The 16,131-nt window shown below is 40.2% G+C and overlaps 1 protein-coding gene across 1 annotated transcript in view; it reads right to left on the bottom strand.

Annotated features, from left to right (window-relative positions):
* Nucleotides 1-14,957, bottom strand: part of sntg2 (syntrophin, gamma 2) — a 76,615-nt gene extending 61,658 nt beyond the window's left edge. The window contains exon 1 of the mRNA XM_070979139.1: nucleotides 14,611-14,957. Coding sequence (XP_070835240.1) covers nucleotides 14,611-14,679 — 69 coding nt within the window. The 5' untranslated portion in view covers nucleotides 14,680-14,957. The remainder of the gene's footprint in view (nucleotides 1-14,610) is intronic.
* Nucleotides 14,958-16,131: the final 1,174 nt, after the last annotated feature.

Here is a 16,131-nt window from a genome sequence, read left to right as displayed (position 1 = left end):
TGCAGTTTCTGTTTAAAATGAGTCTGTGCAACATGAGTAAAAATGACTTCTCGTTTATACATGATCCCTTTCATGATCTGTTTCTTATTAATGTGACTTTTTCTTGTTATTGGTATTTACCTTATTATTGTCATTTCTGTATTCTTTGAAACATGGTTTTCGAACCATTTTCAAAAAATGCTGATTTTTGTTGGAATTGGCCTGCGAAGACGGGTGGTGTTGCCATTTTTGTGACAAACTGTTCATCTGTCTCTGTAACCCCTGCATCCAAGTCAAAATGTTTTCAGGTCTTGGCGTTAAGTGTTTGTCAGGGCAAAAATACTGCCAAAGTAGTAGTGACTGGGTTTTATCATTCACCCTCTACACATATAGGTGTGACAGATGATTTCTCTTGTAATCAGGGTGTCCTTGCAAAAGAGAGCATGCTCTCAAATGCATTCAACATTTTAAATATAAGTTAGAATAAAACAAACTTAACTGGTTATAGTAAAAGTTGCTATGTTGCTGAAACTTCCAAATGGTGCTAAGAAAAGAATATTGAGAGATTGTGGCCAACATCAGCTAGAACTAGAGGGAAGTTTCAATATGGTTTTATTTGATGTTTGAGACATGGCTGACTGAAGTAGCATCCGTTCATGACTGTACATATATAGCCCACTGTGAAGGGCTGCAGGAGGACATGGCTGGACAGGTTACCGGTCTATTACAGTGCTGACACAGACAGAAACTTTGTTTTAATGAGATGTATTGATTTTGTGAAATACTGGAAAAGTTTTACCAAGATGAAGTAATATGTTGTTATAACAAGGAAAGTTTCTTGTGAAAACTGAATCATTTGGTATGTTGTAATAACCAGAAAAGATGCTATATTACATAAAAAAAAATATCTTGTCATTGTACGAAAAGGATCTTGTGAAAAAGAGAAAAGTTCCTCATTCTACCAAGAAACTGAGCAATAACGTGTATATAAAGACAAATGCCTTTTGGTGTTTTAGTCATCAGATTGGTATGTTGCACGTGAGAATGGTAAAAGAAGAAACAGCCACAGTGAGGTGAGCAGAGGAAGAGGAGCACACAACCAGCACTTACTGCAGTGTGAACAATATCAAAAGTTGACACCAGCCGCAGGACACCTTTTACTGGGTTTTTCTCTTGAATCAAATGCCACTCACACCATGCCATCATCATCGGCTCTGATCATAGCTGCTTGCAGTCAGCAAAGGCTCAGCTATGCCAACCGAGTGGAGCAATTCAAATGATAAAATATAAACTGGAAACTACTCTGCCCCCAAAGCAAGCACATTCTCCCTCACTCAGTTTCAATATTGTAACTTTTAATGAAAACCAACAACAGTATTTGAGCAGAAAAGGGCATGCAGAGCAATTTGTGCATTTGCTTGGATCTCGGTTGATTACGACTTCTTAGACTGGTGACCCGTCTGGAAGGTAATTAACTCAAACTACTGGCCTCTGCGCTATAATTTACATTGTGTGCAGCTGACCACATTTTGTGGGGTATCAATAGTGTACCTGCTTCAGTGCAACACAAACTGCGGGGGAGGGGGGGGTTACAATAGGAAGCAAAGTTCAAAAGAACTGTCATGATTTTTAGAAACACCAGCACCTCTAAATCGTGTGAGACAGCGGCTGCAAACAGCCTCAACCATCATCTCAACTGTTTATGGTGTTTGTACAAAGGTATCACAGTTCGGGCTCCCAATGGGACGGGGTAAAGTGCACTTTTCAGAGTTGAAAGAAGAGAATCAGAGTGAGATCTTACTTGGTTTGGCACAATTGAAGTGGAAAAAAATCATTCTATAAGCCCATTGGACCATGAGTACCAGGAAGCATTCTTTCCTTGCTAAAACATTCTTTAAAGAGCCATTCTGATTGACTGTTTCAGTAAGTTTCACCAAGTTCACTGGAAATGAGGCACTACTGCATCATAGACCACAGTGCATTTCCCCCTCAGTGCTAAAACATTTCCACAGCCAGAGAACGCAGACCCTTTTACCAGGTCCTGCATCATTACCTAATCTAGTCCAATTACAATTTTTCTTCATTCGCAGGTAACTAAAGTTATAAATGACTAAACCAACAAGATTCAATTTAGATCTCTAATCGGCTTTTGTTATCCGAGAAGGAAAAACAGTTTCCAGTGGCAGCCTAATTAATGTTCACAACCTGTAGCTACAATCTGTAGAGGAGCAGCTTTAAGTATGAAACGCTGATTAAATGTGTCTGACACGTTCAGACAACAGGAGTATATTATTATGTTCCACAATTTTATGAAGCACTTTCTCTCAATAAGGGAGATTCTAATGAATAACTGTTCAGTTGCAGTCACAATGATGTGCACATAAGTTTAACTGAGATTCTCCTGCATCGGTTTTTTCCTCTGTATTAAAACGTAAACAGCGTCCTGTAAGCACATGTGGGCTGAGCACCTCTGAGCGTTTGACACTTGAATAGAAACTATTCATTCACCACCACTCTACAGCTGATACATCCACTGATGTTTGCTATTTCAACCGCATAAGCGACTGTGCACGCCGGCTAAAATGGGAAGCCCAATATCATTATCTGAATGTTGTGCACATGACTCTAATAAAAAAGGTTGAGGAGTGATTAAGTATAATAAGAAATCTGTTTGTGTCAGAGCTTTTATGCAGTACAACAGGGAACGTGCTCATTAGTGCCCATTCTGTTATTACACTCCATATTTCTATTGCTTAATACTGACTATTATTTTAACTTCCACACTGGTCACCTGCTCATATTGCATTGTATTTTTGACTGCTCTTGTAGAGTCTATTTTTATTCTTATTCTTTTATCTATACACTCTTAGTCACGCATTTTGACTTTCTGTACTGATCTGTGCTTATTCCCGTCCTTGTGCTGCTTTAACACCTGATCTCCTCTCTGGGGACCAATAAAGACTTATCTCATCTCATGCAAAATGGAACTGGCTATTAGATCTCAACTCAAGTAGAAGGGCCTTGTATCAGAAAGCAGTTCTAATGTGTTTAGCACTTCAGTTTATATCCCTTCACATGCCGAAAATGTTGCATTTGTTTACTTGAAGGTGAATACAGGTCCAATGCTCAGAGAGACAGTGTCGGAGGTGCAGGGTGTCCACAGGGGCCTACAGCTCATTTTTGCCCCAGGGTTCCCCGAGTGTATTTATCTGGCAATCACAGACAAGGTTAAATGTTATTGATCAGACTTAAAGTCAACCATCTGGGGTCGAAAATGATTCATAGCAGCTGTGGCATTTTACTTATACAGTATGTTGAACTTGATATGATGACAAGGATTGTGGTCACTGACACCAATCCTGATAAATTAACTGTAGAGCAGTGCACAATAAGCATTTTGCCTTTCTCAGTTGCTTGTTTGTATTAGTTTACATTGTATACCAGTCATTTATTTATTGGATTTCAGAGTCTAAAAATGCTTGTATTTATTATGCAAAATTAAGAGCACACAGTGACATTAGTCACTTTAGTTTATAAATCCAGACATGACTGCACCCTCGCTGTCTCCTTCCTGATGTAAAGATTTTTGACATTTGAGCTCACTTTGGCTGCAGTGGAAGGAAACTTTCCAGACACTGATAACCTTGGAAAGCACCACAACTGTCAAGTGACACACACACAGTTCTAATACACAAACATAGCCAGGAGCCAGACCTCACACACACACACACACACACACACACACACACACACACACACACACACACACACACACACACACACACACACACACACACACACACACACACACACACACACACACACACACACACCATCCAATCAGACACATTTTTTCAAACCTGCACATACAGTATGAGAAGCATATGCAGCAAAGAAATCCTTGCTTTAATCCACTTACAGGCGTCTTTAGAGAATCACACTTTGGTTCCATCAGTTCAGTTTAACATTGACAAACCCCTCATGGTGGATTTTATACAGTCTCAGCCATGATTCATAAGTTTTGATCAGTGGAACTGTCTCTGGGCCGTAGCCAGGCATCACTGCCAATTTTCTCTCTCTGGTTACAGACCTGACTACAATAAAAGCACATTCATTTGAACCCAGAGGTTCTTAATGAGTATGAAATATCGACTTAACTGAAAAATCAAACTAAGAACCACTTCATGCATGAGGGCCGCAAAACATGGAACAGTCAAAATCAGTTAACTACTCAGAACATCAGTGAAGAACTGTGCAAACTGATAATGTGTAGCTTTACTGATGGTCTTATTACTGTATGGTCTTCTACCAGAAATTGAGATTCATGCAGCCTTAGCAGCAGTACATACCTTTTTAGTATAAAGTGGATGAGCTATATGAATGACAAGTAAGGGATGATGTTGACAGGTGTTACAGTTACAACTTCTATCACGCTGAGCACTTTTCTCTGGTTCCTTTAAAAAGATCCTTGCATTTAAAGAGAACAGAGGATTTGATGATGAAAAAAGGGCAAAACCCAGCACTCTCCTCTGCTTGTCCTCTTTTTTGAGGTCAATTAAAACTACCCCTGGGTTGTGTCAGCAGTGAAATAGCAATAGGTGTAGAGTTTTACAGTTACAAGGATGTCCATTAATCATCTAAATTTGCCTGGGATTCCTTTTACAAAAGTTTACTGATTAATCCTCAAAGAAATCCAAGCCGAGTGCAACAATTCAGATCATAAAGTTACAAAGTATTTACTGTATTTATAACAACTATCAGAGATAGATGTATAACAGGAATATTCTCATTTATTTACAGTAGCTAATATGCAGACAAGTTTGGCTTTCACAGCAAAAGTGCAAGTACACGTATTTTACAAACTGAGAGCTTGCATTTTCGCCCAAGTTGCAAACGATATCATGCCAAACTGTTGCAAAATTACTGCTTGTTTGCAAATACCAACATGCAAAGTTGCCTTGCAGCTTTAAAGTATAAAAAAGGTGAAAAAAATATTAATTGGATTTTCCAAAAATCCATTAATAACAGCCTGGAGATACAGTTGCACTGATGAACGTAATCCATCATTTTAAATGAGACAACTTTGGTGATTTCACCAAACATGGCTGTGCCACACGGCTAATTACAGCATTTAGTGGAGCCATTTTCACTTCTTTTCATCAAGTAACACTTACATAAGACTGGTTTCAGCAAAGAGGCAAAACTAAATGTGAAACACTGTCTTCACATTCAGTTACTGCGGAACAGACCTACTGTAAATGCCACTGCCATGAGTATTAAAGAGTTGTGTTTTTATAATGTTGCAGAAGGAAACGTCAGCCATCATCTAATTTACAGAGATGGATTATATTCATCAGGGCAGCAACATGTCCCCACAAGCTGTTTTTAATGTATTTCTTGAACACAGCAGAAGCTTATGACTCAGATATGCTGCGTAAACTTGCAGCAGTTTACTGTGGTACAGTAGAGTGTGTGACTCTTCCCTGACTTGCACTGAAGTTACAGTTAAACTGCTTTACAAGAAATCTGTTGCACACGTCTGCTGTGAAAATACTGCTAAACATTAGGACGTTTTTAATGCCCTTAAGGATTCACTTGTTACTTTACATCATTGGAGGAGGAAGTAATCAGATTAAGTAAAAGTACTATGTTAGCCCGTGAAAATACTCCACAAGAAAAAGTATTGTATTGCTTAACCGGGTTAAGGTTGAAAAAACAAACCTACTTAAAGTATCAAAAGTAAAAGTACTCTGCTGCATTTTAACTACTTTATATACTGTTGGATAGTTTAATGTACAGCAATGCATCATATTCTATAAGATCATAAGTTTGTAGTGTCCTGTGACAACCACGTATCCCAGAAAAAAACAGCTCAGGTTTTAGCTTTGTGACAATGAGTTTTCACTCTGCACTTCAACATTTCATCCTTTAGTATCAGAATTTTTTCATTCGAAATCAAATTTGGAGATGCATGTTTTCACCATGCAGGAAAGGTATGAAAAATAGTAGTACAGCGCCTCTGAAGTGTAGCGAAGTAGAAGGGTTCACTAGCATAAAATGGATAGAATCAAGTGTAGTACAAGTACCTCAAATTTGTACTTAAGTACAGGAGTTGGGTAAATGTACTTAGTTACATTCCACCACTACTATGTTATATTGTTCTCAAATAGCATTAAAGGCGCAGTGTGTAGGCTTTACTGGCATGTAGTGGTGAGGTTGCACATTGCAACCAACTGAATATTGGTCACCTCACCCCTCCCTTACTCAGCATGTAGGAGAACTGATGGTGACCATAAAACACATGAAAAACACATGGGAAAGGCGAGCGTCTCTCTAGAGCCAGTGTTTGGTTTGTCCATTCTGGATGACTGCTGAAACATGGTGGACTCCACTGAAGAGGACCCACTCCCTCTGTGCATATAAAGAGCTCATTCTAAGGTAGCAAAAACACAGGCTTCTTATTCTGAGGTGATTATAAACGAATGAACACATAATTTTGATTATATTCCCTTTCTGCCTTATTCTGCCAATAGATCCCCCTTTATCTTACACACTGGTCCATAAAGTTGTATTGTTGTAACAGGCCAGCCTGTCTGCAGAGATCAGTCTTGTGTGTCCTTAAATCGTCTTACACATTTAACTCAAAGTGCTGTTCTAAAACAGTGTTTGTAAGGGGTGGGTTGAGGGCCCAATTGCAGTACCACCAGTACATGGAAGTCGCTTTCACTGACTTCGATCTCAGGCGTGACAGAGACGGATAAGCCGTAGTACAGATCAATGTCCCGTACAGAACTATTGAGAGTTTCTTGAAATGTTTGGTGAACTCAAACAGTCACTGACAGACGGAGATGCAGGAGGTGCAGGATGAAACACTGAGTCAGATACTGAAGGCAGAGGTGTTTATCGGAGAACAGAAGGTCAGGCCAGGTCCAGTAACAAGAGATCAGTTTGATACAGAACGCTGCATGACGCAAAGAACAATCCGGCCCTGAGTGAGTGTGGGAGAGCAGTTGGAATACTGGACTGACTGGAAATGAATCTCAGGTGGGTGAGCAGGTGGGCGTGGCTGGCAGGGGAGTGAGAGTGGAAACGTACTGACTGAGCAGGTGAACAGATGAAGGAAAAGTAAGAGAGCCAGTGTACTGTGAGGAACAGCTCACCACTTACTTTCTTGCTGAGAGTTAAACGGTTTGAGAGAGTTGATACCATTCCGTATGCTAAATATCATTAGCTTAGCTAAGCAGTTTTGTTGCCTAAAACTTTCTGAACATTAACATGAGGACTGAGGTCCTGTACGACAAAGGATCACCTATGACAAAGTCACTTGTCACTGGTGCTCTCCATTGGTTATATATGTCATTTTTGGGAGTCGTTGGCGATCGATTGGTTGGTTACGGGTTGTGTTGGGTTTTATGGAAGTTATGTGCACATTTGTTGGACAGGTGCAGTATCTTCATAAAGCCAAAACCTTTGTTTTCACACTTAATAATAATAATAAGTAAACTTTAGAGGTGCTGCGAGTTGTATTTTGTTACCTTTGGAGAGAGCCATGATGATTTGCTGTTTCCCACCTTTTTGCTATGCTAAGATAGCCGGGTTTAAGCGTCACGTTAACAGTATAGACACGAAAGCGGCATCAAGCTCATCATTTCTCTTGGTAAGAGAGTGAAAAAGTGTATTTCCTAAAATGTTATTCCTTCAGAGTAAATCATTCCTAAAAATAACCAAAGGCTAATGAATTATATTATTTCAGAGTTTCTCATGTCGCAATGCAGCTCCTCAGAATTTTTATAAGCTGTTTTACATGTTCACCAACAATCGAGTAATACATCTGCAGAGAAAGATTAGAAACTACAACAGGGATTTACAGGAAAGCAAGTACATGTGTGATCATATAGGAAGTCTCTATGGCTGTTTGATGTTTCTATATCACAAATTCTGGTTTAAATTACCTTATATGCATTAAATAGATAATTTTGCTATGCATCGGTAAATCCACTGTATGCAGCACTGCGCTGTCTGTCAATATCCTGGAAGGTCAATAACTGCAGGAAAGGATTGAGCTATCCTCGCATGCACAGAATTCACAGAAATGTGGTATTATATCTTCCGCAATCATCCTTGTTCAATCTTCCACTCAGAGTGCGCTGTAGGGAATCAAAGCCACTTGATGTATTTCCTCTCTATTGTATATTCAATGTTTGAATAGGGTTGCCTCACAAAGCTCTTCTGCTCAAATAACAGCACGGCCGGCTGTGTGATAGCCACAGTTTCCCCCGAAAAAAAAACGTCCAACGTGTGTGAGATGACTACATGCAGAGATGAAGACCTAGATGAAGGAAATTAGTCCAAATCATCTGGTTTGGACATTTTCTCAAGACTACACCTCGCTTTTGTGATATTAAGCATTGAATGCATATGTTTTCTGTTTCTCTTTCGTACACACAATACAGATGGAGAGACGCACTTTCAATCTAATGAATTCTGCTGGGTATGAGTGGGAAGTGAGTGTTATGCTGCCTCTATGGGAGGAGTAATTTGGGGTGAGTGTAGGTTTTGAGGAATTAATCTGGGACTGTTAATATTTCCAAAAGTCTTTCATTCCCATTTCAAGGACATATCTCCGTTTGAGCAAAAAACACAAAAAACAAATATTATTGTTCGTGTCTTTTTTAAGTGCAGCTCTCTGAAGTGGTGAGAGAAGTGTCCACATCAATTCGCGATCAGCTGGTTAAGGGACAAGGTAGATTTCTTTATATCTCACTTGGAAATGAATGAGCACATTAAAATGCATAAGTTTCCTGCCTTGAATATAAATAAAAATGCTAATGAAACGCTGTGGGTATTAATAATGCAGAGGACGAGCCTCCTTTTATTTTCTAAGGAAACATTTCAAGAAAGGTCCTAAACTGACAGCGCAACTTGTTTTGATGTATCAGGATTTATGACACTACATATTCTCCTGACATTTTAAAAATTAAAACACCATCTAATTAAGACTTTAATTACTGCCTGGTTTTGTAGTTAGTTGAATAATGGAATATGACTGTGCATAATACTGTATTATATATGTATCTTTGCACTTCCAACAGGGACTAATTATAAGCTTTAAAAAAGACTAATTTATGATATAAGACTGGAGTCTGCCCTTTGGCCCATTTCACTGCTCTCATGGGTTCCTCAAGTTCCTGCCATTAGTTCATGTGCCATAAGGACATCAAAGTACAACTGTGCAGCCATCAGACATGAAAAGATGTCTAGTACAATAATCTTAATACAACATAAGGAGGAAATGCTTCAAGGAGTTAAACAGCATGTGCCACGTGTATTCTTTCTTTCTCTAGGGTCATTAAATCACACTGTTCATTCTGAAGAGCACGGCTCCTGTGATTGGAGGAAAATTGAATATTGTTTAGGCAATGAAAGACACTAAATACAACCTTTTCTGATAAGCTGACTTACAATTTTTACAATATAACGTCTGATTGTTTGGTGTCCTTTCCAATTACCTGAGTGGCTCTGGGAAAATGAAAAGCTAAAGAGAATACATGTTCATGCTCCAACAGGGGTGATTTGGTTTAAAATATGATTGACTTCCTGAATACTAAAGCATCGACTTTCACACTCCACTGGGGTATAATTATATTTCTGCAGCTCCTGCCAAGAGAGGCCCTCACGCGTGTGACCACGGGGGGGCTGGATATTTCATATGACATGCATGTCATTTATTCTTGATGCCTTTTGAAAGGGACAAGCCACGGTTTGATTGTCTGATAACCATATTCCATCAGCCTCTATTTAATCCCATTTCCAGCGATCTCACTTTTGGGTCGTCCTTGCTGTTTGTTCCCTCTGTAAAGGTTATATTGACCAACAAGTCGATACCACCAATCCTGTAAGGCTGCGCGTGAATAATTATTCCATCGCTGTAAATATTTTACCGTCGGCATTGTTTAGCATATTTGCTCGCATTGTGTTGACAGAGACGGACATTTTCACTCATGAACAGATGTAAGCTTTTATCAGAGAGCTATGAGAAGAGAGAATTCCACACTTTTACTGACAATAAACCTTACTGGAGATTAAAACTGGGTTTTTGAAAAACTGACGAAGGTCTGACAATCGAAACCTAGCTCCAATAAAGTTGATTCCAAGTAAAAGTATGGTGTGTGGGAGTTCTGTCTTCTGTTGCCTTTGGATATGTCCTCCTACACACCTGTCTATAAGAAAGTGAGGGTGTGCGTGCAGAGCGGCGGGGCATCAGTTACAGGGGCAATTAAAAGTGATCTTCAACAAAGTGAAACAATATAATCATAACTAGAACATCATAAGAAACTTTAGAAAAAGTAGAAATAACTACAAATAGGAGCTCATACAGGCTCCCAGATGAGCCGCATTGACCATTAGCTACTAGTCATGCATTTTAAAGCGCTGATGGCAGTTTTTCTTTTCTCTCTCTTTTTTTTGAGGGGTTCAATTTGCACCCCACATTACATTCAGAGTCAACGAACTGCAACGCAAATGAACATCCAAAGTCAACACTAAAATCATTTATTTTTCTTCGTGAAGTCGACAGTCATTAGGGAGAAGAGGCCCGGTGCCAAACTCTTTCCACGGCAGCAGCGATCCTCTCCTGAAACTTGAAATCTGCTTTTTGTTCACGGTTTCCCAGGACACCAGTTTAATTTCCCTCCACAAATGTTTTAATTCAGTGTCATAGCTGCCATCGTGAGTAGTTGTTTATAAGTAGTTGCATTCAATGTTTATTAGGATATAACGAACCATAACTTGGGTGTAGTCTAATTTTTGGAACAAACAGGACAGGATTTTGGATTCCAGACTGTTCCAAATTTTTAGATACAGTATGTAAATCTTTATATGAAATATGATTGAGGAGACTTGGCTATCATGGTGCTAACTTATTAAATGCTTATATAATGTAATATAAAGCTGCAAATTCCACATAAAAATCTAATTTTACATACTGTCACATGGTTAAAGCACTGTCAAATGGCCTTTGACGCTGATGGACTCTCTGAAGTTTGTTTTGTCCTCACTGACATCCTCTTTGATGATTGTCAGCATGCCATCAAATTGATGTTCACTCAAAAGAACAGAGTGTTGGACTCTCCTCACTCCTCTCATCTTTGAGGGATTTGGTGAACTGATATCTTTATGGTTTTCCTGTTGTTTCTGTGTGCAACATACAGCAAGTAACAGTGCAAGGAAGAGCTGCAACACTTCCACAGACTTCTGTTGTCATTAGAAAGGTCTGGAGCAAAGTGTGTCGTGTTGCAACCAGCAGTTCCAAACACTGACTCGTTCTGGCATTGAAACAAGTTAATTTTCATTTCCTCTCATGAATCTAGTCATTAGTGGTATTTTATGTCGTCACCTTTGATGTGTATCATGACATAATAGCTAGTTAAATTCTAATTGCAGTTAGCTAACTTAAGTAACACCACTTACGATAACCAGATGTCAGCTGGCCTGCAAGTGATGAGGATGCAACAGTGCTGAATATTTTATATTTCAACCATTATAATGATGTGTGCGTGCGTGTGTGCGTGCATGTCCATCCTGAGGTTTGTGAGCAGCAGTTGTGACAGCAAGGTCCGGTCGAGCCATACCAACACAAGTGGAAGGCGATGGGTGGAGGGGGCAGACTGGACCTGAGTGCTCGGCTGTGTGGGTGAGGGGGTGAGGTGTAAACACCTCATCCATGACCAGGTTTCAGCCCTGGTCTTGCCTGATAGCATAGTATCCCTATGAAAAGGGACTTGCCATAAAAGCAGCCAGTGGAAGAATGCACTGGCTATTTTGAACACTTGTATGCCTTTCTTGGCCGGCTCTCTGCCATCTTTCTCACCCTGTAGAAGGTTGAATGAGATTCCTTGAAGACTGCAGTTAGACGTCTCACATTTTACCTACTGGTACAAAGTTGCTCAATGTTCATGTGAATATCTTAACATATGATAACTTTAAGATGGGAATAATTATGGCCATAGAAGCACAAGAAAAAATGTAATGCACACACACCGTAAGTGTATTCTAAGTTATTCTAGTTATCGATGCGGCATGGATTTATTTGGAGCGAGAGCTAAAGGAACCAATGAGACCAAAGTGTGTCGAAACTCTATTATTCCATGGCTTTATGCTAAACTAACATTATTCAATCAAATGTTACTGTCAGAAAATTTTGCAATTTGAGGTGTGTTGTGTTATTTCTTTTTCGAAAGATTTCTATTGTCTTTAAAAAGCTAGTTTCAGGTCAGATACGTCCACTGTACTCTGCACTACCACTTCAACTCCATGCTGTAAACAGGTTGTATATCAGCAAGTTCGGTTACAGTTACTCCTGCGGTACAGTTACTGTGGGAATACTTCATGACAACTGTTAACTAAGTTTGAACTGTGCAACCCAATTTAGAAAATCACTAGTTTGAAACTAGATAGTTGTTACTCAGAACATAGGAAGTACTTAATATTCAAAGGATTTACAATCCAGGAGAGAGGAGGAGAGCATTTTCAAGTCATGACAAATATACTGCTTGAACTGAGACAGCAATGGAGTCTCTCCCAGCGTGGGGAGGCAGAAAAACACTCTGCAAATGCTGCCTGTCCGTCACAGCGCTAATATACCCTGACATACAATTCAAACACAGTCAGACTAATGCACATACTGTAGATGCAGTCCTGCTTGTGTTTGGACTGGAAGCCAAACACAAGCCAATTGCCAATTACTGAACGAGTCTCAGTGTATCTGCATGTTTCCAAAAACCAAATTCTAAGACTTTTTTAAGACCTGTTTTCGGCTTAATGAATTTGACTGAAGGCCACTCGTAAGAACAAAAGAAACAATGGCTCTGACTCTACCTGCGTATGAAGATTGGCGTAAAGTGGCAGATTAATAATAGAATTTATGTTTAACACATTTTAACATGAATTCAAAGAAAGTTAGATCATTACAGCCTTTCTGACGATCACTGTTTAAGGACCTGCCAAATCCTTAGTTTAATTACTGCTGAAGCACAATCAAGTCCATGTCTAACACCCTGAAACTGCACAGGTGATGAAAAACACGCATGATGGAGTGAAAGCCTTACAGACATGACTGAGTTTGTGGGAGAGCCTGCTGCAACAGGAAAAGTCAGCCTACTGTATAATTTTAGCCATCAGTCAGTGGTAAACGGAGAGTGGGAAATGTGTGAAAACTGAAAACACTCCAAGCAGATTTAAGCTGCAGACTTGTGTCCCTTAAGGCCCAGGTATCAAGTTCTAAAAGCAAATGCTTCGTGAACGGAAAGTGGCCGCAAAGCAGGACTCCGGGGACTGATGAAATTAAAGGTGCCATGTGTCCAGTGGAGGCAAGAACAGGCCGAAAGCTTAACACCATGAAGCAAATGATGGGTTATACTTAGCCAAAGAGGATACACGCTATGTTTCAACAGAAGCAAGTATGCAAAACTTGACATGAAAACATTAACAGGTACAGAAAACCAATGGAAAGATGGAGACACAAGACACAAGCATCAAGTGTAATGTGTGTGTAACCTGAATTATATCAGTTCCTCATGAAGTTGTGCTGTTAAATCTTAGGCAGCAGATGACATTCGTTTTGAAATTTGCTTTAAGTAGCCAGAGAATATGAAAGAAATCATTTGTTTTCTTGTTCAAGTAGCCTAACCGCAATCCCCAATTAAATGTGAAGCCCTTTACAAAGCTCAACTCAGTATATAGCCTGTGTCTGGCAAAAGAAAAAATAATGTCAGGAATAGTCATAATTGATGAAGCAGTACTCTGCAACTATACAACAACCAGGCAAAGCATTAATCTGGCAATTATTCAAAGTGGTTTTATGTATATATAACGGCCTGCTTGTAATGATGTGAAGAATCTCTTGTGCAATACAGACATCAAACAAACGTCAAAATCATAGAAAGTTATGGGAGTGAAGCTATTTCAGTGTTTGTCTGTCTATTTTGCACAACTGCTGTTACCTATTAAACCACAACTGCTCCAGAATTAACCAAAACGCGCCGACATCAAACAGAAGAAACCTCACACCAGCCTGCACTCACATATCTTGTAGTTTAATGAGCGCTTGCATGTATCTCAAATTACCTGTCTTGTAGAGCAAAATTAAAGGGCTTTGAGAAATGAGCATGGTCTCCTGGGGGATTCGGCATGTACATAATGATGAATTGGAAACGAGGACCTGCCGTATTTCAACGAATTTTGCTCCAAACTTCTAGCTACGCACCAATCAGTCGCTCCCGCCCTGGAAACACGTTTGAGACATCTGGAGGACTGCTAATGACAGGCGAAACATTATTTATAAAAGTTATACGTTTGTTCAAGTACGGGCACCACAGTTTGCTAAATATATGCCGATATATGCAGATATCGATATTTATTTGGAAAATATTTTTCTTTCGAAGCCTGTCAAGTATACACAAGTATTTCCGAGCAAAGAAACGGTAAACAGTCGCATTTTTAAAGGTAGTCTGGAGTTCCCACTTCAACGACTAAAACGGCTTGTACGCTTTTTGTTATTATCCCCTCACATACCGCTCATCTCAAGGGAAGAGAGAGCAGGCAAATGAATCTAAATGAGCAGGTTTTACTTGCCGAAGTTGGAACCAAAAGACTGGCGGGTCGCTCGATCAGCTCAGGTTGCTGTTTCCCGGTCACATTCATTTCCCATGAAAAGCCGCTTTCTCTGTCCGCTGACTTCGACGGAGAGTTTCTCAAGTCATTTACGCAGCTACGGACTGCGACCGTGATTCACCGGCGTCCCGTCCAACAGCAGCGGCAGACGGACGGAGCATGCCTTCAAAAAGCCGCCTCTCTCCTGCAAGTGGAGCAGTTGGTGCCTGCTGCAGGGACGAACGGGGGACGGCTCAGCCCAGCGCACAGTGGCTCCTCTGCTGCTCATCAGTCTGCATGTCTCTCCACCTGCTGCCTGCGCTCCTATTAACCATTCCTGCGTCAAAACCACAGCACATTAACCCATTCACTGGCATTTTCATCCCGAGAGCGCAATGGCGTTTATTCAGCATATATCAAGGGGGTGTTCATGATTTTTTTGCGTGTGTCATGAGTGCAAGGAGTGGCAGCAGTGGCACTGGGCTATTTTGCTGCCTCTGGTGAGAAACATCACCAAGATATGAAACAACAACATGAAAATCAATACAGGGCTAAGCCAGAGCTCAGTCCATCTACTCTGTGCTGGGGTGGATCTTGACAGCAGGCATGCTAAAATCTTCATGGGTACTGGCACAAATTAATTTCTGTGGACATGGCCTTGATGCATTTTTCTGGAGGAGGGGAGATGGGTCAGAGATGATTTTGTGAGCCAGTCTTACTGCTGACTCCTCATAGTTGGCCTCAGGGAGCTGGTGCTATCTGACTCCTACAACCCTCAAACTCACAATCTCACTTATACTGGATTTTAGTGGTTTGGACAGGTTTATACCCAAAATATGATACCTCTCCCACTAACCACCACGCTGACAGGAGCAGTGGAGGTTATAAATAGAGGCTCTTAAACAGCTAAGAGCACACTGCTCACAGTACCTGAGAGGTGGTTGTGCTTTGTATGATTGCAGGCCTATAATCAGTGACGCACTTTTACTTTGTATTTTTTTATGTTTAGGATTAGAGCTTTATGTGCATCTGGGAGGGTAACAATGACGGACTGCTACTATACACACATAGCACCGCCATCCGAGAGCATGAAAAGGTATCATCAGAGGATTGAAAACAGTGTGATTGTTGGGAAAGCTTTAGCTTCACACTTCAATGACAGGCACCCACTCAGCATCTGGAAATTTTTATTTTTCTGAAGAAACCTGATGAGATGATGTTTCAGGCTGCAGCAAAATCTATCTGCCAACTTATTGTTGCCTGTTGCAAATAAATCAGACTTTGTGGAATTTGCTATGCAGCCTTGAATTAAAGTTAAACTGACGTTTCTAGAGCCGCAAAGGTAAAAACACCCTTTCTGTACATAGTGAGGTTCATTTAGTAAATACACTGACAACAGGAAAACTTAACTGACATCCTCAAAAAATAATCAAGGCAACTGTGTTAACTCATAAAGTTTCTGCTTCGACTAGAATAGAAAAGAGGAGCCCTAAGCACCACGAA

Source organism: Chaetodon trifascialis, chromosome 14, assembly GCF_039877785.1.
Source record: "Chaetodon trifascialis isolate fChaTrf1 chromosome 14, fChaTrf1.hap1, whole genome shotgun sequence".
NCBI lineage: Eukaryota > Metazoa > Chordata > Actinopteri > Chaetodontiformes > Chaetodontidae > Chaetodon > Chaetodon trifascialis.
The sequence above is the reverse complement of the archived record's forward strand: the minus strand, read 5'-3'. Positions and strand labels throughout refer to the sequence as shown.